At 36.9% G+C, this 25211-nt stretch overlaps 1 protein-coding gene across 1 annotated transcript in view; it reads left to right on the top strand.

Moving 5' to 3' along the window:
• FAF1 (Fas associated factor 1) overlaps positions 1–25211 on the top strand; it is a 153992-nt gene that overhangs the window by 105904 nt on the left and 22877 nt on the right. Inside the window, exons 13-15 of the mRNA XM_062497347.1 lie at positions 5750–5904; positions 17734–17870; positions 20358–20446. Of these exons, the coding sequence (XP_062353331.1) occupies positions 5750–5904; positions 17734–17870; positions 20358–20446 (381 nt within the window). The remainder of the gene's footprint in view (positions 1–5749; positions 5905–17733; positions 17871–20357; positions 20447–25211) is intronic.

Raw genomic sequence — 25211 nt, 5'->3', positions numbered from 1 at the left:
AGCAGAAGGTGCACTCCACAGTTCATGTCTAGTAAGACAGCCATCAGCTGTGTTTTAAATCTGTATTGTGGATACTTTTTGCTTTTTAAATCACAATGTATATAAACGTGAAGCTTTTTTCCAGACATTTTTTCATTTAGGTTGTTTTAAGAAAATCGACTAATGTCAGAACACGTGTTTTGAATGCAGAGTATGAGTTCAATTTCTTTTTACAAAAATACATGTTTCCTGTTAAATCTCATTGTCTTTCCATGTGTTGGAAAGGATGATAATTCATAGTTATTTGGCAAAATGTTGCTTGAAAAAGAAATACTTTGTAAAAAAGGTTGAGGTGTTTATCTGCTGTGTTTGAGTTGTGTAGCCAGTGAAGATTAAACATACTTGATGGCTATCTTCTAACCTTTGGAGCAACTCCTGCCATGACAATGCCAGTTTTTGGTAGGAGAGGTGGAATGAGGTCAAATGTAGCTCTGCTTTAAAACCTATATAACTCTTTACCACAAAAATACAATACCCAAGATATAGAGCCTTGCTTTTAACAACCAGTGTCCTTGGCCATGAAATTCCCAGGTGCCTCCAGCAGCCTGATAGTAAAAGGGTATTATGTATTCATTTCCAAAGCTTATTGTATATACGACAAGAAAATATTTTCAGTATTTCTTTTAATGGGGTCAGGGAGAGAAAGAGAGACAGGGGTTTGTTAAATTAACAATTAAGCTGTTTTTTGTGAACGTCTTCCTCTGTCTATTGGAAAGAAGAGTTTCCCTGCCACTGAGTTTCTGAAGAATGAGCTTACTCTTGCTACAGAGCTACACTGCCATAGCAATTGCTGCACCTGATGCCATGGAAGAAATCCTATAACAGACTTTTAACAAGGTGTTTGGGAGAGGTGTCTTTGTGTCTTAAAGCAGTTTGTGGGTGTCTTGTGTTCTGAGACATCAGAGGGTTTATCCTAATTTATGGTGGTATTGTTATTAATACTGGATTTTAATTGCTATATTGAAGTTTACTGAGTTATATGTGAGTAATACTAAAGTATTTTCTTTTATTAGAGCTTGTTTGTCTTTCCATTTTTATAGGTGGTTGCTATTCTTTTATTAAGAGAAAGAATAAAGACATTGCCTTTGCCTTTTCAGGAGCTCTTATTTTTATATACCTCTGTCAGCTCACCTCCTGCTCCTCTCTCAACCTTTCTGTCCACGGACTTTTAATAAATATGTGAAACATCTCTCTTAGCACAGATTGGTATTGTCACCTCAATATATATTCCTGCATTCTGAAAATGAACCGTGTTTTTCTTCTCCTTGAATTCTGTATTTTAGGTTCAATTTAGAGGCAGCACCGTCCCTCTCACATATGGGTTCTTTATTTCCTGAATACCTAGAGCAAAGTGTGCTCCTTCCATGATTTGGTGTGTTCAAATAAAAGCTTTTTTTTTTTCCTTTTCCTTGGTGGTAGCAGAATATTACTTCATACAGGGCTTTCTGTAGCATCATTTTAATCTATGTAACTCAGAAAAATGTCCCTTATTATTTCAGTTAATTAAGTTTATGCTGAACTTATTACAGATTACAGCTGGTGGAGGAATTACCACTTTACAGATTCCGATTAAACATTAATAACCTGACCACTAATGTACATGGTCTGGTTGAAACTGGAGGACAGGTATAGAAGTATAATTCTAGGTTTTCAGGAAGAGTGAAGCAGCTGCACTATTTTTCAACAATATGACTCTGAGGTTATATATTTAGTGTGAAATTTTAACAAGAACCAAAATTCACTGATATGGTAAATATCAGTACATAAGCTCCAGTTAAATCCCATGTTGGTCACGATTTTCTTTCCGGTCTTGCCTGATGCGTGTTAGCAGTTCTGTCCTTTAATTTGTAAATGATTTCTGAATTTGTGGGGAACTTGTTTAGAAATTTCTGCTACAGCACACCAGTTTAGTAGCTTCACTGTTTGCCTACTCACCCTTCATTTTTCATATCTAAAGAGTAGCTTTATCTTTCCTATCTGGAGCATTGCTTCTGGGTATGGGTCTCTCCACAGCATCCTCTGTATTTGATACTGGATAATGGATGTTTTTTGAACTTGTCTGCCTCGCTCTACATTTTCTCTTCTTTCAAAGCTTGTGATTATAGATCTTACCCAAGTTTGGCACTAATTGCTGGATACTATTTGCATTATGTGAGATATCACTTCAGGTGCAATTGATTGAAATGGAGATACAACCATATAATAGGATCAAATAGTAGGAAGATGAAAGTAGACTAAATCAGGCTTTAACAGACCTTTACCTGGGAGAGTGGGTAGCTGTTTGAACACCTTGCCATGGTTCCTGTGGATTCTTCATCACTGATGGATTTTTGAAACAAGATGTTTTACTGAAAGGTAAAGTTACAGGAAGATTAAACTAGGAGCTAGTTTGGGGATGTCTTATACTATGTTTAATGCAAAATATAAGATCAGAAGTTTGCAGGGATCACTTCACTCCTACTTTAGGAGCCTGTGGGGTACAGTTTTTTTCAGATCTCTTCTATCTAGCCTTGGCTAGATAAAGTAGCTGTGTCCAGGGCTGATCCCACGAGCTCCAAGATCACCTTGGACAGTGGATCAGATTGTACACTTCAAACATTTAAAGTAGTGCAAATGCATCCCTTTGTTTATTTGAATTAGTTATTACTGTATAAAACCCAGAGGAAAAACTTAAGATTTTGATTTGTTAGCCTAGCAGTTTGACAGAACATTCATGCCTCTAGGAGAGGATACACGATGAACTTTTCTGCCTCAGTCATTACTAGAACTTGTAAACCTGAGATTCAAAAATAACCATTCAGGTCTGTGGTTTTGCTGACCCTTATGATTGCCCTGCTATTCCCATTCAAGTTCATATTCTTTGGCGTTATCTGAGTTATTCACAGTATTAGGAACTGGCTGAGAAGCTTAGAATTCCCATTACCCACTGATGCTAATTTAGTCACCCCAAGATCTATGGGTTTTTTGCCTCCGTGACAATTTTTCCTTCAACTTTGCATCAGTGACAACTTTTCTTTTAATTCTGTACAGTGTGTTAACTTCTCTGAAGCTTTAAAATGCCTTGTCTTCAGCATGCACATACTCTGAAAAATGCATCCCTTGCTGCCTTAAGTTCCTCAAGTCCTAAGGCCTTTGGAAATCCATCAGGTATTCAGTGCTTAAAACCTTTCTGGTACCCTGTATCATTGTAGGGAGTCGTGAAAATTTTTCCCTGTTGCTTTTTTTTTTTTTTTTTTTCTTGGTTAAAATTTCATGCTAAATATATAACCTCCGAGTCATATTGTTGAAAAATCCAACACAGAACAGTCTAGTGCTCCATTAGTAGGCTTCTTTTGTGGAATTTGAGACTGTTCAACAGTTTTGTAAGGCTATTTTAATAGTACTGACTTCAAAATACCCAGTATTATTCATAATAGCATCCTAGAATTTACCTTTTCAAAGGCTTGAAATAAACACAACGAAAACTTGCTTATAAATATATTCTACCCTGGGTTACAAACCTGAAAACAAACCCACACAACAACAACAACAAACTAAAAGCTGTTAGCTTTTTGCAATCATGCATTTTTGCAAGGAAAAAACTCCCCCATCTTTCACAAATATTTTTCAAAATCATGTTTTAGCGCTTCAATTCCTCCTGCTACCTCTTTGCATTTAACATAGCAGCATGCCTGTGCCCACCCTTAACATTTTGGATGAAGTATCATATACAAGTACAGTCTTTTATATGTGATGGAGTTTAGTCTTTGCATTGTGAGATTTGTTGATGCACCAAAAATTACATTCCCTTGGGAAGTAACTTGGTGTAAACCTCCATTGTGCTTGTGCCTGTTCTGTTTACTGAAATTTGTCCCTAAATCTTTAAGCCTAAAACTGTACATATTTTGAAACATTCTGTTGTACAGAATCTCATATTTAACAGTTTCATGGGGTTGTTTCTTTGGAAGTAAAAGTGTTTCTCAAGAGCCTTTTTTTCTGTCTGCTTCCAGTGAAAAGAGGAGAGCAAAGCCATCCGCTTACCACAAAGCAGTGCCACCACAAAGGAAAGATTAAGGGTTTAGAGAGAGGTCAATGTGGGTTTTTCTCTAACTAAACACTTTCCTAAAGTTTCCTTGTGGAAAAAATAATGAAGTCATCTCAGAGTTTTTAAAGAATTTTTATTTCTTTTTCACCGTCTGCATTCGCTTGTCTTCTCAGCATGGATGTTTAATCTTTCTAGGCTTTGTGAATTGGTCCAAATGAATAAGTGGTGAGCTGTCTCTCTAGGAGCTAGAGGCTTATTCTAAGGCCCTAATCACTGAGTAAACACATCTTTGCCCTCCCTCTCTTACAACTGCTATATAATGGTTGAGATTCTAGCACAGTAACCTGGATATTGCAGGGATCGACGCTTTGAAATGCAGAACGACTGATCCTCCAAAACAGACAGTGCCTGATCTTCCCCTGCCTCTTTCTTCTTTTTAAATTAAATATCACCACAGAAATGCTGTTTTATTGCATGATATTGTGCATCAGTGCCCTGGATTTTCGAGTTTAGTTTCAGTCAACATTGTTGGCTGCACTTATATGGATCTCTGCATGTTGGGCTTATTAATGGCCCTTCCTGGCACATGTGTACGTGGTTCTGAAGAACATTTAAATTAAATTAGACAAACAGTAATGCAAATTACTAATCCCTTTCCCAAAGTCAAATGTTCAAATGTTCCTTTTATAAATAGTCATTAAATTTTATCCAAAGCCAGTATATGAGGCGAGCGCCCGACTGGGTTTTTTTGCAAAGACAGATTGCTGGAAATTGCATCCCATGTCTTGCTATATCAATACACATCAATATCTAGGGTTCAGTGTTACTTCTGATGAAGAGATTTGAAATTACTTTAAATAAAAGTCTGAAAATAGCACTATATCATCTCAGCAAATATGTTCAAGTGCTATTTTAAAATAAAGTAAGTAATTTATATGGCTATGAAGGAATGGAAAGCTGTAATTTTCTGAATTATATTTATAATTCATTGAATGCCAGTTGCAGAATCACAGTCCTTAGCTAGTTCATAGTCTCCCTGTGTTTTTGCAGCCTGCTTTCTATATTTGTACGCACACAGACTTGCTTTCCAAAAGGTGGTCTGAGATATTCATGGGGACGCAGCTGCTGGCAGTGAAGCTCAAGTTTTCCTTGATGGGGTTCCAGAAGAACAGCACAGAATTCTTTGTTTCAAGAGACTTTAGACACCATCTCAACATGTAGTGCTTCTTTATTTGGCTACAGGGGGTGGTGATAACAATGCAGTATCATATTTTTTGGGTTGTTTATAACTGTTTTTTGTAGTGTACTCTGTCCAATCAAGAGGTGTGTTCCTTGTTTGGGGAAATGTTATTTTTGTTATGCAGCAAGCTAAAAAAGTTCAGTCATTTCTTAGGTCTGTTAATAAGGTTTTTGTTTTTCATTTGTTGTTCTTTTCATGTTCCAAGCATATAATATATTGTATTTTAGTACTCAGAACATTAGCAATCATTAAGAATATTTTAAAATGTATGGGGATGGACCCTGTGACTTGAATCTGCTGGTTATTTCTTGTGTGTGCATGTTGAGATACTTGTCACCCTTGATGAACCCCATCGTGGGTACTAACACACGAATCTGCAGCAGCATCTGTAAATTGCTAAATTGCCTGATGAAATTTTCACTCATTTCTTGTCACATTTTTTCCAGAGAAAGCTTCTTGCTATCTACCTCCACCATGATGAAAGTGTACTAACCAACGTCTTCTGCTCACAAATGCTTTGTGCTGAATCTATTGTCTCCTACCTGAGTCAGAACTTCATAACCTGGGCATGGGACATGACAAAGGAAGCAAACAGAGCAAGGTAAGACTCTTTGGACTCTGAGTGGAGCAGCTTTTCTCAGGGAAGGCCCTATCAAATCTTCTGGTGCTTAATATCTATTTGAGCTAAAACTTCATGCTCCTTCTCAGCTGATCAATGAAGCTGTGCTGGCTGACATTCATTGAGGATTGGACTGGCCTTGTGTTCATCACAAAGTAACTTCTTATTCCTGTGCAGGAAAAAGTATTTAAAGAAATTAGGAAAAATAATTGAAGAAATTATTTCCTTTTTCTTCTTTTTTTTTTTTCCAGTTTATTTTCAAACAGGATTCCATATTCAAACATGTGCCTTCACAGTTATGCATTGCAGTGCCATAATATTACATGGCATTAATTGTGTGTATGTTGGCGTAACTGCATGAGAGCTGTCTGGGGCAATAACTATTGTAGTTAAAGAAAAGCTTATTTAAAAATAACATTCATGTGATAAATTAGTATTAAGTATACGTTATGCAAAATGCTAAACACTTGCAATTCACATGAACTTTTTTGAACTAGAGTTTTCTTACAGAGCATTCCTTTGGGAATGTTTCAGATATTTTGGTTTTAATAGAATAAAGATTTTAATATAATAGAAGCTATCTTATGTCTTAGAGAAACCATAATTTTGCTGATGACTAAAGAAATTAAAGATTCCACGTCCTACAACTTTTGTAGATTACCAACAAATTTTCTTAATGTTATACTAAGGCCTCTCTCTTCTTTAGTTATTTATTGGTTGAGCATGATCTACTGAAAATAATGATATTATTATTATTAGAGCATTTAGAAATCAGACTTGTTTGGTTCTCTGATATGGACCTGATTTCATATTGCATTTATTTACCCAGAAGATGATTAATCATGTCTTACCAGGATAACATCCTATGGGTATTACTATAATTAGAGTTATACTAATTTTTGACTGAAAGATGCAACAGTCATTTGGCCTGGAATGAGGTTGCCACTTCTTTACACAATTCCAGTGGTCACTGAACAAGGAAAATGATACATTCATGTTTCTTTCTCTTGTGGATTATTAGAATAGAGCATTTATGAATTTCTAGTCTTTATTATGTAAATTGTAGTTAATATTTCTTAACTGAGGTGACCTTGGAGAATAGAACAGTCTCTTTTTCTAATGTGCTTTTTAAATGACACTTGTGTTTCTCAGGAATTCCTCACTTGACCTTCTTCATTTTGTCATTGGAGGGATCAGCAGCAATGGTTTCTGGTTTAAGTTACTCTGGAGAAGTGTAAAAGGTTATGGAAAAAAGCAGTTGCAAAAACAAATTAAACGTTTCTGAAAAAGAACAAAAAAAGTAAGAGAGGAAAAAGAAACATCTAGGTTCTTTCATGGAACCAAATACATAGACTGGAAAGTTGCTTAAGTCTTTTGGTATTGCCATTCATGGGCAATAAGGAGCCTCCTCCTTTTCTTTTATCCCACAAGTTGGTGTAGAAGGAAACACTATTTCTAAACCATCTGTAGTGGCTAAGTTCAGTTGACTACCTGCTGTTCTATTGTGTGCTTTTCTATTTAATTCTCTAGTTTCTTTTATTTTACAATGACAAAAAATTGCAGTGTAGTTTCTTTTGAAAAACTGTGTTTGAGGGGTTTTTTATGACTAACGATCAACAGCCATGTAATTGCTTTGTTGTGTTTTACTAAAGAAATCTATTAAGTAGCACAACTTTGATACACTAGTAATAAGAGTTTGCAGGTTACACAGACACCTGTGGTGACCAAAGCAACGGAAGCTGCTTGTTAGAAAGAGCCTGTACAGCTGTGTCCTATTAACTCCTTATGACACTTCTTAAAACACAAAATAAAGGGCTTGTTTAAGGCTTTATGGCTGCTCTCAATGAACTTAGTCCCCGATTGTGCTGGACGATAGGGTTTTTAAGCCTTCATTTTTCTTTGCTTTCTGTTAACAACAACAAAGAAACTGTCATATTAACAGTGAGGTCAAAAAATAGTAAGGGGTAAACAAGACATGCTGGCTCGAATTAGAATAATTTCTCAGTTGTGTTTAGTGTCACCTCCTGCTCCTGAGACTGATTTCTTCGGAGGGGGCATGATGCTTCCTTCTCCCTTTGGAAAGTGCCAATGTACTGTGGGCATTCCCATAAATAAATACTCAGTCCCTCTGTTCAATCACTATCCTTCATGTGACACAGTGACAGTGGTCTTGGAGCCCATTCTGTTCTGTATGCCCATGAACACAGTTAAATCTAGTTTTTTATTTGAACAGCAAGGAGACAACAGCAACAACAGGAGGAGCTGGGTTTTGCCTGCTGCTGTAGCCCAAGAGCAACTCGTTTATACTCTTACAATTGCATTGTGAAAATGCTGGAAAGCCAGGGTGGGAAAGCAGAGGAATGAGGCCCACTTGATTTACAGCAGTCAACAGGTACACCTCAATGTCAGCAGTAAAAGACATGGTTTCAGTACTGTGCAATGGCATGAATAAATTCAAACAGGTATAAAGACTTTCCTTGTATAAGCCAAAAACATCTTCTGAGTGTTCTAATCCATGGATGTCATTCTATTCCAAAATTAGTCCTAATAGTTGTTTCCATTTTTTTTATTATTGAAATGAGGGTCCATCCTGAACACTGTGGAACAAAACCAGCTCCAAGATCTTGTAGTTTTCCCCAATTTTTAATGTGTTTTCTGACAATGATACAGAAATATGCTTTAAAACCTGTATTACTGTACAATAGCACATTTCTTCTGGAATCTCTCAATCTTCAATATGCATTCCAACAGAATGAAGAGAGTCTGTAGGCAGGAGTAAAATGCTGTGTGAGCACTGGGTACCTGCCAGCAGTAGTGCAAGAGCATAAGCATTACAATTTTGGGAGTCAGATACTAAAAAATTTCTTTCTGCAACCACGCAGGACTGTTATTTTGTCAAAACGAAGCTAAAGTCTAGTTAATACAGTGAGAAGTTATGTTTTGGCTTCCATGGGTTATAAGTGCCTCTGACATCAGGCTTGCAGTGAAGGGAGCAGTTACTTTGAGTAAGTTCTGTGATTCTGAATTTTTTCATTAATCATAATAAAACTATAATAAAAGGAAAATATAATAAGTAGCCTTCATTTAGGAAAAGAATGTGGTGCTTTTATTGTACTGTTAAGGAACATACATTAAATCTTTATGTCTTACAGTTTATACTTCAGTTTAGGTAGCAACTCTTTGAAATATTCTTGTCATCTGTTCCTGTTGGCAATCTGCTGGCAATTCTGGCCCTGCCATTTGGCCCAAGCACACACCTTGGGCTGGGCAATTCCCCAGAGGGATTCTGGGTTAGATAAGCAGGAGAGCCAGATATGAACAGCTCTAGTTCTGGCACTTTCTGACTTTAAAGAATTGAGTCAATACTATTGTTCTAATAGACTTATGTGCATGAGAGTTGTATATGTTTATGCAAACACATACCTAACTGGTTTTGTTAATTGATTAATGTGCATTAATGAACAAACATAAATTGTTGTTGCAATAACAAACATAATATGTTTATATCCAGGAAATACGTATAGTGATATATATACACACACAGGTACACATACCTTATATTTGTACACACAGCATTTACAAACACAGATAATGAATAATAGTAAGAGCTTTTCAGCACACATGGTGTTTGCCGAGCAAAGCCAAAACCATAGGACAGTGACTCAAAAATCTGTAGCAGCTTTATAGGTTTTGATATCATTGCCCTTGGGCACCTTATTTCAAGGTATTGCCAGTTTTGCTCTGATGACAGGTACTTGTTAGTTTTAATGTTCAAATGATAGGTTTTCACTTTGCTTAAGCTTAGGAAAGAGTTAATTCACTAAAGTGCTTCTCAGCAGCAGGTTGTCTTCACCTGCAATTTCCGTCATCAAGTGATTAGCCATATTCACAGTTGCTGACCCTTAATTCTAACCTACTGAATGATGCATGCCTGGATGAAGACCAGTTGACCATATAACTCCAGCTCCCCAATCCCATTTGATCCTTCAGCAAATATATTGCAGGTGTGGGGTCTGTGAGAGCGGGAGGAGGTGAGTTAATTTCCCACTGCCTCTTTAGGAGTGACCACAGATTCTGTATATGTTGCTTGCAAAACTGTTGGATGTGTTCTTTAGGCACTAAATCCTTAACAGGTTTCACAGAGCTGTGTGAAAACCTTTTCTATTGTATTCTGCAATTTTTTTATTTAATTTACTTTAATAGCAATACAGTGCCAGTCAATAAAAACAGGTCAGAAGTCTAATTAATGTTTTAAAAATAAAGGTTCTCAAACACCAGGCGAGTTTGTCATTTTCTGTATGGTTTGTTTTGAGGAGGAAGAGGAAAGAAGGTGAGGAGGGAACCCTTCTGTTCCATGATTACATCCCACCCGCTCATTTTCTCCTTTTCTCCTTTGCTTTTGATTTTAGTGGCGGTCTTAACAGAATGTCAAGATCAATTTGCAGCATGGTTTAACTCAAGGTTTGCATTCTGCCAGCAGCAATTGTCCTAACGAACAATGCCGTGTGTTCTTGTAACTTCAGAAGCTTTTAGAAGGCTCATGGCAAGGGCAGCATCTAATGACTTTATTAGTGTAGGGTTTCAAAATGGACTCGGTAATTGTTCGCATCTCTTTGTCATTTAGTCATAATTACTGCATAGTATTGTTCAGGGTTGCACTTGTGAATAGTTTCCTAATAGCACTAAAATGAAGAAAAAAAAGGAAAAGGATAAAAGGTGATTGTCTCTTTAGATGGAGAACAAAACAGCCTGTGTATAGATGATGGTTAAACTGTTTATTATACACCCACCAGAAAAGGTAAACTATCCCTGCTTAAATATTTATGTGCTTCAAGGTAATTTTATGTTAGTAATCTAAAAATGTCCAAATTTGGAAAACTGAAAATCAGCAGAGAATGCATTTTGATCTGGTCGTGATTAGGAAGATATGGATGTCTATAATATCCAACTATAAATAGAAAGCAGCCTCTCTGATGTTATCAAGGTTTTCAGTGCATCAGTTTATATGCCTTTAGCAATGTTTTAAGGTCATCTGAGAAAAATAGTTATTAAAGCCAAGGAATTAAATAAACTGATAGATTTGTAAGCATATGTTTTAAGTTCCCTCTAAAACAGAATCTCAAAGAATTTCTATCCTACTGTACTCAAACTACAGCTAGTTGATTGAGCTTGTTGAACCAAAAAGGTGAAAAAATAAAACCTTTTGGTGTCCCGTGCAAAAGAGGTGAAGGCAGAAGAACTGGTGGTCAAGACAGATTTGTTGGACTGTTTTGAAGAAGGATCTGGTTGTGTTCTCTTATTCCTTGGTTCTTCTGCTGATTTGTGCAATCTTTCCTCTGGTTTGGAGACTCTCATTGACCTTACAGAATTGTATTTTACTTGTCAGGATGATTCTTTGACTTGTGAAGATTAATCTGAATTCTAATGTGCTTGTAGTTTCTCCCGCTTTAGCAACATCTGTTAAGTAACTGAACACACTGTTCTTACCTAGGCTATTATTAAATTTGTGTATTAAATGTACGTGTGGCAAGCCTTGGATATTCCTTAGGAAATCATACAGCACATAATCGTTGATAATGAAAGTGCATCTTATGTGTTCCATTCTTTGTGCACAGTTCTAGCAAAGGGTTGAGGTAAATTTTATTTATACTTTCACCAGTGACTTTGCCTGGTGTCCAAGGATGGAATAGTGGATTTAGAGGACTGTGGTTTAGACTGAATGGGATTGTGAAGTACTTATCTAATCTGGTTGAACCTTTCAGGTTGGAAGTCAGATCTTCCATGTTTTAGGAAGAGCTAGATAATCCACTCAAGTAGGCTTTGCTTTTATGTAAAAGTAAAGTGAATAAAAATAAAGTAAAAGAAGAAGCAGATAAAATCATGCTTTTTAACATCTGAATCTGATGTTTAGCATGTGAATCTTGAAGATGCTACCCACATAATTTGATTTAGGCTGCTGTATGAATCTTTAAAACATACCTTGTGTCTGCTCCTTGTGTTTGAGTTACAACCCTACCAATGTGGGTAAGGCAGTAACTCTGTATTATGGAGACCAAGATTATTTTAATATGCCAATTCAGGACCTCAGCTTTTGCTCTTTTAAAAATGTAAATACCTAATACAAAAATGTTATTTTTACATTAACATTTTAATGAGTCTTATGTTGACTTTGCACATTATATAATTATTATTACAACAATCAGAACTCTTGCATATTTAATATTCATAATTGTTTTCTTCATGCTCAGAAAACAAGTTACTTTTTTTCCAAACCCATTTCTGAAATGTTAAAGGCTGTTTAAGGTTGGCTTTGGGAATTATCTAGTCATAAATAAATCACACTTTTTTTGCCCAAAGTCATCCAGTCTGTGTTCTCAAATGGAATAGGTCTTTTAGAAGAGATCGTCAGATTTTCTGCTGCTACTGTTTTTTGAGGAGGACTTGAGGCTAAGAAGATACAGCAAAAAACATCTCCAGTGCAGCCTTTCTGTTCTGTTAAAAAGTCCTTTCCAAGAAGCATAGTGGGCACCATGTGCCAAAGGGCTTCATTTTAGGAGGAAACTTTTCCAAAGTTTTACCTTCTGTGCATAAAAATAAAAAGTAACTGCAGGAATTTATATGAGGAAGACTGTAACAAATAACCAGAACTTTGTTGTTTGTGTTGATACAGACAGTAAAGAAAATCTGAAATACTATTAATACTATGAAGATATTAAAAGGTTTTGGATATTTTAATATTTATTTTTAATGCATTCTGCATACATTTGAAAGCTGAGTTCTCTCTTTGTGGAAGAGAATTTGGCCTTAAGTGCATTAGACATTTGCTAATACAATTCTTAATAAAATTAAGCTGATGGGTAGAGGGTCAGGAAAGCAAAAACCAATGAGAGCTTGCTGGTTTTAGTTTGTTTTTTTTTTGTTTTTTTTTTTTTTTTTGTTTGTTTGTTTTGTTTTGTTTTGTTTTTGAACATACAAAAACCAATGTCAAAATGTAGCACCAAGTGTCCCTCTGCACATTCCAGGAGCACACTACAGAGTGCAAAATACAACCTGCTCTGAGGTAGTTTCCTTGTGCAGGGTAACTGGATTAACATAAACCAGCTAGAATTAACATTTTAGGTTTAGTTGCTCTTTCTGCCACTGTGTTGACTGCTTTAAAATTATATTTTATTCATGATGCCTTTAGAAGGGAGATTAATTTGGGGATATATGCACAGCTATTAATCCTATCAGGTTGTATCATCAGTTTCTTTCCTGCAGGAAATTTGGGATCAGAAGGAGGACAGGCACTGAGTAGTTAGTATTTGGTTTCAGTCGTGGCTGGTGGCTGGTGTCCATGTTCCTTCAAGGCCATGCTGATGGCCACTTTTCTGCATGGAAAGAGAAAGGATTCTGAATCCCTCTGTTCCTCTGGAGTCCTGCTGGATCAAGGCCAAGGGCAACAGGCAGAAGTGCTGTCTTGTGCTGTGGTTTTTAAAGGAGATGCAGAGAATTCTCATTGCTCAGAATCCTCAGTTCTTTGCCAAGTGTTTCCTTTCATTCCTCTACAGTTCTTCATTTCTTTGTAGATTCTTTCTCTGCTAGGCAGCAGTTGGAGTGGCTTTGAATGAGTTCACATTGGAAAATACAACATGATAGTTTGAAGCCAAGCAGTGCCTCTGCCTTGTCCCTTCCAGGAACTGGGCACCAGAGATATTTCTAACTTACCAAATTGTTCAAACTCAAATACTAAAGGAATATTTCCATTTTTCCAAAGTATTTGCCATCATGTTTTTTTTCCAGCTATCAAATAATACTGAGCTCTGACATCAACACTTTTGATGACCAGCACTTTGGCCAGAAGTGCCCAATTTTGCTATTAAAAACTAAAAGCTGCACGTTTTCACAGAAACAAATTATTGCTAAACCGTAGGAGCTACAGAGTGCTGTGTGGCATATTCGAGATGGGGAGCTGTGATATACCACATGCTTGAGGCTTAAGTTGTATTAAGTATTTCCTTTGGATTTGAGACTTGATAATATTTAAAACCTTTTTCAGTAGATTCTTAAAGCCATTATTTTGTCATAATTGCATTTTAGGACCTTATTTTAAAGCAATATTAAGTAAGTTACTGCATTGATAAAATTATTTAAAAATAAGTACAGTTACCAAAAAGCTATGCCAGGGGTGTGTATTAATATAAGGCCTCACACATTATCTGGTAGGAGATGATAACACTTTTCTTTGGAAAACTCATGTGCTACAAAGATGATAACTCCTCACACAGGTTGTCTCAGAGTGCATGTGGAGGGACAATTGCTGTGCAGGCATCAGCAACTCCCCCAGTCAACATCTTCATGGCACCAGAATAATTTTTCCTTTGTGTCACTTTTAAGTAGAAAATGAACTGTGTCTAAGCATTACTGATTCAGTCTACATTTTAAAAAATTCAATAATTTCTACATTTTTTAGCTTGTTTCTGTATTTGTCAAGCCATGATCAGTGTCCATGTTATTCTGCAGCTGTAACTGCTGGTTTCATTGCTACTGAGTCATGAAAGAAATCAGTGCTGCCTGCCAGAACTTTCACTTTTCTTGATGAATGTTTTTCTTGTAACTTTTGAGATTATTTTTTAAAATGGCTTTTTACTTCATAAAATGTTTTTTTGCTTTTGTTCTACTCCCTCCTTTAATATTTTTGTAATTTAAAAATAAAAGGACTAGTAGGACGCTGTTTGCCCTCCCTTTCTGGCAGCATTCTTCTATTTCCACTGTTGGTTGGAGATCACAGTAATCCAACACTGTGGAAAACCCTTTTCCCTGAAGGGACATCTGTCTCTTTGATGGACTCCACAGGCACTTTTTTTGGCAGCTCTGGAAATGCCACTGAGAGATCTGGCACACTTCTGTTTAGATGAAAATAAGAAAATCTCTTGTAAGTGATGTACAGAGTAAGATACTGGTTATTGCACCAAGTTGTTTTGGTCCTGCTCACTTCTAACAGTAAATATTAGCACAGAGGGGAGGGTTTTTTCTTTTTATCTGTTTATGAATCTGAAAGTAAAAATGTCTGCAAATACCAAATCAGTAAAGGCAGAAAAGGGGGAAAAAAATCACTAATGAAAATTCGACTCCTACCCATCTAGAAAAATAGCAGCTTTGTGAGCAGGACTTGTGCAGTGGCAGTTTTTGGGATTGCTGCTGCCTCTCTGTTCAGTGTTCCATTGTTTGACCATCTCCACATTCTTGATGGCTTTACTACCTTTTAGTTGAGCAAACAAGTGGGGATCTTACTTGGTTCCAGGGGGAAGGATGTGTTTTGATATTAGTGGGATGTTCCTATGTGTCCTGAGAGTACACACTGATAACCACCTTCATCCCCCAAGAATGTTCTCATCACAGCTGCCTGTGCTGTGCTCTGCACATTGGTTATTCAGTGGTGGAAGTGCTGGAAAGAAGAGTTGTTTCTCATTCCTCCCCCAGGAAAGCCTGTGGCTTGCACACCAGAATTGGCACGAGCTGCTCTTGTCACCGGTAGGTGAGAGAGCAGAGCAGATTGTGACAGCAGCACAGCAAGGGAGGTGATTGGTGAGAGCAGGACAATGACACCAGTGGCTGTAAGAAGAGCACCATGAAGAAAAAGCCCACCATGAGGGGAAATGTTGACATCTGGCATCTGTTCTGCTGCTATTCAACCAGGAAAGTGTGTGTGCCCTTACAGCAACCTGGCACAATGTGTCTTCTCCTGAAGCCAGGGAGCTGGATCCTGTCCCAGTCTGGATTATAGAGGACCCCAAGGTGTCATAACCTGTTAGCTTCTATGTAGTCAGCCAGAAGTCCTGCATAGAAAAATTCATCTCCCAGAAAAAAGTTATAAAATCTTCTTAGCATACTTAAATACTTCATTCAGAATTCTCTGCATGCAAAACCTATACCTATAAAAGCATATTTTGGGACTGAGTTATTGCTTGACTAAATACAAAATAGACTTTAAAAGAAAATGAACAAACCAGCCCCTTTGACTAGTACCAGTAGTACTGTAGGAGTTCCTTTAGTTTTTTTCTTTCCAGCATTATTCTCTACAGCACTTCTTCATCTCCAGTTAAATATTTTGTTTTTTCATTAAACTTGAGTGCTTTTCTTCTGTGGTGTATTAAAGACTGTTAAACAGTTTTAATACACAGGTCTCAGGAATTCTGTTCAATTGCTTCTTTATTGCTTTCAGGAGTGAGACCTTGAACTCACATAAGTCATTTTGCTGTGGAAGATCACTACTGACTTCTGTGAGGCCAGCATTTCACTTACCTCTTCCCACCTTGAAAGGAAAACATCAAAACCATTCTTTATCTGAAGAGTTTATATGTCCAGACTTTACAGATGCTGCTCTATCCTTGCCAGATGTTACGTATCTATGTCGCTGTTTCTGACATAGCAGAGTTTGTTCAGCTTTTTTGATGTCTTCTTTGTGTGATTGTTCTGAGTTGAAAAATACAGAGAATCAAGGAGTAACACTTAATGGCTTTGAAATATTTGCTTGACACCCCCACCCATTGCCTTCGATCCAACTACAGACAAATTCTCTCTGAGGAGGTTTTTTTAGTACTTCAGGTACCTTGAATAAGTCCAGTGCTGTTCTTGTCAGGCTTATCCATTTTTAGCCATTTGATTGGATATAATATATATATATTTATATATGTATGTATGTATATTGATTAAAAAATAACAATTTTGAATCTTTTCAGTATCTTTTAGAAGAAATTACTTGGAGCACTTGAGATTTTAATGCAGTTTGTCTTTTCAAATAGATTTGGCTTCTAATGCATGTGACAACGGGACTTTGCTCTTCAGTTAGAGCATACATTTCAGAGTAGTTGTTACCTAAAATATTATCATAAGGCATAAGAAAACACACGATTTAAGTTGCCTTTCATGAACGTAATTAAGAATTAATAAGCCTGTACCAGTGGCTAGTCCTCAGAATTTCCACTGTTTTGCCTTTTGTGACCCGTGTTATTAAAAGTCCATTATTTTTACAGACTTTATTAAATTGGATCTTATTAAAGCATTCTATATTTGCATTTGGTCTTTCATAATTCATTATTATTATGACATTTACTTTTTACCATCAGATCTGAAAACATATCATAAGCTACCCTTTTCTCTTGAAAGAAATGCTAATTTCAAACAGTCCTTTAATGGAAGAGAAAAGCTTTATCAGTTTTTTCATTTATTCAAGATCGTGTTAAGAATACTAATGTTAGACTTCTGTATGCTAATATCTAAGAGCTTTTTTTTGGTCAAAAGCTTAGAATTATTGTTTTTTAGACCACACTGCTAAGTATGTCACTGGCAGGGCACTAGTACAAAAGAAAATACAATTCTGAAGTACCATGTTTTAGTTCTGTGACTGCTAAAACCAATTTCTTGATCTTTCATTATCAAATTATGCTTTTGTATGAAATTTACTATTTTTTTACTTCACCATGTTTATTAGATTGTTGCTCTGCTTAGTTTCTTTTCAGAAGTTTTAAACAATTATTTCAGCATGATTATTTTGGGGGGTAGTTTTGAAGTATAGTCTTCACATAGTGTAACAAGAAGTGGAATCCTCCATTAAATAAATCACTGTCTCAAGCAGTTGTTAGTTGTTTTAATTTAGACAGTCTGGACCCTGTCATGTTTGTAAATATAATAATTTAGTCATAAAAAGAGATAAAGAGCTCTAGAACTGAATGCAGAACATGTTAAACAGTAGGTAACATACATTTACACTGCTGAATTTAGCAGATTTATTTTTTTTTACAATGTTAACTATTTTTCTTCCTCCACAAGGTTTCTGACGATGTGCACTAGACATTTTGGGAGTGTTGTAGCCCAAACAATTCGAACTCAGAAGACAGACCAGTTCCCACTTTTCCTTATTATTATGGGAAAACGATCATCTAATGAAGTGTTGAATGTAATACAAGGTATGGTTCTTTAAATTACAACTATTCCTTATGTCAGTATTGAAACTGTTTTAAGAGGTCTTTGCTAACTGCTTCTCTTTTAAGATGTACAGAATATTAATTTATTACACAAAACACACTTTAAGTTGCCAGGGTATAATTATCTACTACTCATAAGTGTATTAATTAGCACGGTGTTAGAGACTGGAATTGCCATGACTGTAGTAGAATTGTAGTTTACGTTTTTCTTTTTTTTTTTTTCCAGTGGAAGCTTAATTTCCTAAATAAGTTGCTACACTTAATTTTCCACATTTTTATCCAGATACATTCCCAATTTCCAAAATATCTTGGCTGCACTTTTTGCATAGTGCTGGAATGCAATTGGTTCTTTTGTGTGTAGTTCCTTGTTAATACCTGGGCTCCTGTTGCTAATATTTGGACATGAGTTGCTTTTTCAGACCTGCCTGCAGCATCGAGACACCCACATCAGATCAGGATTTAAATTCCTAATATAATCTCACATAAATGAAGCTTTCTGTCTTGCATGAGCAGTTCTTTCTGGTGTAACCATTCCTCTGATTTCACTGACAGCAAGATGACTTAGATGTGAAGTGTTGCCCTCTGACTGCTGCTCTCAGTAACTCTTCAAATTAGAGCACATCAAAGAATGGCTGCCTCTCATTTCTTCTGCTTTCTCCACAAGTTTGCCTTCATGACACTGTGTCCTCATTTTTTTTATTACTTATATCCAGAAATCTTTATTGTAATCTCGTTTTCCTGAGGAAATTCAGCCTCAGGAAATGCTGCCTTTTGCAGACAAGCTTTAGTGTTTCTTTCTGCATCTGGGATTAATAATTTTCTTGAGGAATCTGCAGTGTTCCTTCCTGTGGAAAAAGTGGTTAATTTTTGCACAGCTTTTGTCTCCTCAGTGCAAGGTGCAGCACAACCCTACTTCATGGTATGAGTGCCTGTAACTTGTAAAACCTATTTGATAGGTTTCACAGGTTTTGTGGTTATTTCATAGAAATAGTCTTGTAAATAGCTTGGTTTTCTGACTGCAGTATGGTTCAGAACCTTTGCCGTCCCACTGAAGTCAGTGATGCTATTGACTTAAATTACTTAACTGCTTTAGCAACAATTCAAAGTCATAATACAATGAAGTCTGACATTAAAAAGTAATCCAGATTATTTAATTGCATGCGTGAAGTTAATGATTTGTAATTTTTTCTGCAATCTTTTGCACTAAACTGAAACGATCACCTATTGTAGCCTTACTTAAATTTATCCTTTAACAAGAATCACATAATCTCTGCTTGCTATTTTCCCAGGAATGGGGACACTGGTATCTTTTAACAATACTGCCTCAATGAATGGTACTCTCTGAAGTTCTGCGTGTTGTAGCATGTGGGATAACATTTTCTGCTAAGGTAGCAAATGTTAGAAATGGGAACAATGAGGGCCTTTCAGGGCTGGGCAAGAAGGCATGTTGACAGAAGAGATACAACTATATAGAAAGCTAAGACCCCAGTGGCGTTTATTGAAATGCAGACTGTCGAAGTTTGCTTTTGATTTTTATTTTTTTTTCCTGGGGTTGGAAACTATGGGGACAGTCTTGTTTTCTTTAGTGGTACTTGTTCTGCTGGGGTCCAGCTGTTTAGGCTGGCAGATGTTAAGACTTTTTAGTTTTTGACCATTTCTCATGGTTTAAGAACTTTTAACTACTACAAGTGGCTTTAATGGGTAGTCTAGTCTTCAGTTTAGAAAGAAAAAACAAAAAGTGAATCTTAGTAGGAAATTAAAGTAATCTTTCAGTCTTTATGAAGACTGGAGGCATGCTGGAAGGAAAGCATGGGGAGGTATCTGTATTCCTGTTGTGTGTTCTATTTCATGATACACACATGGATGACATAATTTTCCACTTCGTTAGCTTTGCAAGTTTTTGAGAGGTAAATAGACTGAAGAAAATATAATATTTGAGATTTTGTTACTAGTTGTACCCAAATAAAATGTGCACACACATCCATTCAGTCATTGTATTCTGGGTTTTTCCATTGTTTTAAACCAATCCACTTGGATGCTGCTGCCAACATCCTACCTTTTGTTGCCTGACTAAGCAGTTGCTTCAGTCTCCCTGGGAATTCAGAAACTGTAAAATCAATTTCACATAAGGGAATCCCAGATCTACTGCTTTCCTATATCATCACTTAATAAAAGACAAAATAGAGTTAATTTATGCAAGCATAAAAGCAATTGTTCAGATTTGCACCACTTGAAATTTTAACCTATGATCAACCTTTGTAAATATAATTTTTGAGTTTTCAGTAAAAAGGTGAACTGAAAGCATTCTACAGAGATATTTGCATTTTCTACTCTTGTCTTTTTTTTCTTTTTTTTCTTTTTTTTTTTTTTTTGGTCTGGCTATTTCTTATGGATTAATTCTAAAATGACTTCTTTTTTTGTTTAATAACTTTAATGAAATGAAGTTCAGCTATCTTCCTTTGTTGCTAGGTAACACAACAGTGGATGAGCTAATGATGAGGCTGATGGCTGCGATGGAGATCTTCAGTGCCCAGCAGCAGGAAGACATAAAGGATGAGGTGAGCACTGAAAGTTGCTGCAGATACCTCCTGGCTTCCACTAATCACTGGGGATGTAAATTAACCAGATGTTTCTTAAGCAGTGGAGTTGGGTATGTTGTGTTTTAGTGTCTCTTCCATTGTCAGAAATTTAAAAGGTAAAGTCTCCTTTGTGTATTTGGGTCTCTCAGAACAGCTCCTCCTTTTTCATCTTGTTATTTTCAGTTTCTTTCCTTTTTCTGAACATTAGTCACCAACGACTGTTTACAGTATAGTGATATTATAGAGCTTAATATGCTCATACAAGCAAAATTATCCAATTTTTTGCCACTGACCAGCTCCAAGTCATAGGTAGAAAACAAAAATAGATTAATGTATCTTAAATGTGTCTGTGTCAACTTTTACCAGTACACCAGTACTGAACCACCATTCAGAATGATGCTGAATGCATAAATGATCACAAGACTTCTCAAAACCGGTGTTTCAATTACACAGAAGTAGACACAGTGAGTTACACAGCTGAGAGATCTTTATCTGTTACTCTATAAATTGAGAGTGACATTTTGAAGTAATGAAGTACTTAGGAATTTATAATAATAGGTGTGTTGCCATTCAAGATTATTCTTATCCTGTAATATAGACATTGATTGACAATAATTCACTAAACACATTCTTCGCATTTAAATCTTGTATCTCATTAGTACAAGATTTACTGACTATAATATGAAGGTACATTATCTGTGCAGTATCTGTCATTCACTTTTTCTTCTTTATTTATGCCACCTGTAATTCGTTGGTAAAGAAATTTACTTTAATTTTGTTAATACTGAACACAAATTTAAATACGAGGATTACAACAAAAATCCAAAGCACAATATAACTGCATTTTTTATTGCACTTTAACAGGAGTGTGTTGAGTATGGGAGTTTTTTTAGTGCTTTAGTAAGAAGGTGAAATTTATAGCACAAATGAGCTTCAAAAGAGATTCAGAATTAAAAACTCTAAAAGCTGATAAAAAGGAAGAGAAACAAAAGCTGAGGGAAACAAAAGCATATAAAGTCAGAGAGATTAAAGCAAACAAGGGATAGGAGAAGAAACTGGAAGTGATAGGATTGGAACAGAGTGAGGAGCAGGACATCAGACCAGACACAGAGGTAGGAACTGGCTCCTGTCCTGGGCTGCTCTTTGTCCTTCACTGGATGGCCAAGAGCAGTGACAGTGACAGTGACAGTCTGGTCCCCACATGGGGTTGTTGTCTCCTGGCTTCTTTCCCCAAGTGCCCTATCTTAGGAGAATGGAAAATTGATTTTTATACATTTCTACAAAATCTACCTTTGTCCAAGTCTTCTGTAGTCTTTTGTTTTTCTGTCACTGAAAGCACTGTTGACATTTCTTCCCCAACAGGAGCTTTTTCTAACACACCTTGACATTCAGAAAACTGATGGAAAATTTCATAAACTTTGGGGGCAGCTTTCTAGACTCTATGGGTTCTATACACAAATAGGATATTTACTTACACCTTGGCTCCACTCATTACAAGCACACTGAAAAGGTGATCTCAGACACTTTTGCCTTTGAAGCAGGAAGTTTTCATAACAAAAAATTACCTTGCTTTATGAAATTACTATTCCAGACAGGGAGTATTTGACAAGCACTCTGTACTCAACAGAGGGCTTCAGCCTGAAAACAAAATACTGCCTTTTTGTGGTTAGCTATGTAACATGTAGCTTTCTTGTAAGCCTTGTACTTGGCAACTTCAAGTGTTCAAACATCAACACCTTTTCTTTTTTAAGATTTTACTGCAGTCGGTGCAATTTTTTCCCCAAATGTTACAATGGCAAACAGGATACAGAGTCCGGTTGCTGTTACTGTTTTCTTAATAGCAACAATAAGCCATCGTAAAACCACAGGAAGATAAGCAGAAAATTCTTTTGTGCTTTAAAAAGAGAAGTCATCAGTGTAGCGTTGCTGTAAACAGAAGTGTCTGTGACTGAGAACCAGAATTGGAAACATTTATAAATGACAGCATGAAGTCAGTAATGAATGGGTTTATGCAGCTGAAATTCTCATGCACATGAAAGCTTCCAGCACAGCCATTGCATAATCCTGTTAGGCACAGCATGTTTTGCAGTGCCCTCTCATGGTTATTTGGGTACAGGAGGACTGGTACCACTCCAGCTGCTGGTCCAGGTGTTCAGCTGATGTTGGCTGTAGCTGCAGGCAGCTCCCTGTCACTAATTAGGGGTGTAGATGGGATGCTCAGAACAGCATTACCAACTTACCTCACCAAAATGAGCCACCTCATTAGCTGGTGGTAATAATAGTGTATTTAGTTAAGTCCTGTGCTTTTGTATCCATGTTTTGGTAAAATTTACCAGCTTAGCCTCATAACATTTTAATGGGGCAAATCTCTTGCATATTTTTTAGTGTCAAGTGCTAAAATACCATCACTTAACTAGCAGCTGGATTTAATTTTTAAATTTGTATGTTGTACTCCATTAAGCTTTTTCTTACATAATCTTCAGAGAAAGACCTTAAAAATATTGGGATGCACATGTGTACTCATACTAACCCAACATGTCTGTCCTGGTATGTGACTTCTGCACCTGTTTTCTCTCCCAGGTTTTCTTAAAGGGAGATCAACCTGCTGTCCCATTCTTTTCCCTGCATCTCCAGGGTTCTGGGTCAATCATGACCTGTTGCTGTGTTGACCAGATGACATTTTGGAAACCTCCTGCCTCTTTTGAACCGTGCTGTTGATGTGCCATTGTATATACATGGTCTAGGTGTCCTGCTGTCTGTTTTTGTAAATTCACTTCTAAAATTGCTGAAAGAACAAGCCACAAATAGAAAATTTGGATTAGCAGCACACTGATGTGCTCACATGGCTCTTCAGATAAGAAGTGGTCAATGGGTATTTAATTCAGTTGTGGGTTCAGAAACCATCACCAATGAAGCCACTTGGCCAGCATGCAGTCCCACCTTTCCCAGTGCAGTCAGGTCTGGGGACTGAAGTCCAACCTCACGCTGTGTATGCAGGGTTATTCTGCAGCTGCACTAATGATTTCATGCATCTGATGGACATACTTTCTTTTTCTAACCATGTTTGCTCCCCTGGTCACCAGTGCAGGAGTTGACATCTCAGCTTTGATAAGGCAGTGGGGCTGGGAGGGTTTGCAGAGAGGGAATAAATGTCATTCAGAAGTTTCTCCTGTAAACAAGAGATGGTATTTCAGAGCAGGGATAACCAGCCTCTGCCACTGTTAATCAAGGTGTGCACTGAGATTTTTCGGGTGCTGACTTTGAAAAGAGCGTGTAGTATCAGTTCCTCTTGAGTATCAGTTCCTCTTAAGTGTCAATGCCTGGTGCTGAGCTTAGGAAAACAAATAATAGTTGTAAAATATTCTACGCCCTGGAATGCCCATTTTTAAACACCCTATGAGCTTGCTTGCTTTAATTGGCTAGTTAAATAATCATCTCAGTGTGGCGTGATGGGCCCGAATAGATCCGAGTTAGTTCCTTTGTGAGATTAATGTGAAGAGATCTGTGATTAAATCCTGGCATTACAGCACAACACACCTGTTCTGGGCCGATCCTCAACATTTTTTCTTCATTGCCTGAGGAGGAGGCTTCTCAAAGGATTACAGTAACACTTTTTGACAAGCTTATACAGGGAGGAGTTTCCATGTAATGACAGGGCTCATTTGATGATGCCTCAGTAATGCATTTTTTATTTTTGCTGTCAACATTTATTACTGTAGAAGCACTGACTGTTACACAGCTGGTCCAACTTGTCCACATTTAAGTAACAGTAGGTCTCTGGTCGTGTTTATTTTTGTCCTTATGCAACATTGGCACTCCTGCTCTTGGATTAGACTTCAAGGTGGAATTGTAATACCCACAGTTGCTTCAGAGACCTTCTTATTTTTACAAATACCAATTAAAACCTTTCATTCACTTTTAGCTATGTATGCCAGCATGCTGGTCTGTAGTGTAAAAGAGAGACACACAAGAATTTTTAAACTGGAAAAACTGCTGTAAACAGACTCTGACTGAAGATAAGCTGTAGAAAACTGTAGGCCCACAGAGTCACCATTTTTCCTCTCTGTTCTTGTCCGGCATCTCTTTCCTTGATACTTCTAGAGCTTGAGGAAAACAGAAGTCCTTCCTCACCAATATCTGGATGGGGATTTAAAAAACCCTGAAAGAAAACCAAAACTCCAAAGCAGCAGCATAAATTCTTTTTCTCCTTTCCCTGCCACAGCCTTTGAGGCTTTAGTAGGCAAGTGATATTTTCACAACTGTGCTGTGAGAAGCCTGGTATCACCATTTCTTTTCCTCCTTTTCTGCAGGGGAAGTGTTTCCATCAGCTCTGCATGAGACCTCTGCTAGGGACTGAAGCTCACATGTAAATCAGTAGAAATCAGACATGTGAATACCTTGGATAATCTGTGTTCCATCTAACACTTTCATGTGTATCATGGTATATAGTATTTGCACAACAAGGGATTGTGACAATAAATGAAATTCATTAAATTCCAAGCCACAAAAGCATTCTGGTGATAACTGGCCGTCTAGCGAACAATGGGATTTAACCCCTCAAAAATCTAATTAGCACATTTACTAATTATTACTAGTTATAACTAATTGAACTACAGTAATCAAAATTTATTTGATTAAATTTTCCAATTTTCTGTTTGTAATATGATAGCAGCCCAAACAATGGGCTTCCCATTGTGCACTTGGCAACACACCCCAGTGGGTGCAAGTGCTGCCTTCAAGAGTT

The sequence above is a fragment of the Cinclus cinclus genome, chromosome 8 (genome assembly GCF_963662255.1).
Source record: "Cinclus cinclus chromosome 8, bCinCin1.1, whole genome shotgun sequence".
NCBI classification, from domain to species: Eukaryota; Metazoa; Chordata; class Aves; order Passeriformes; family Cinclidae; genus Cinclus; species Cinclus cinclus.
This window is presented reverse-complemented; position numbering and strand designations above follow the sequence as displayed.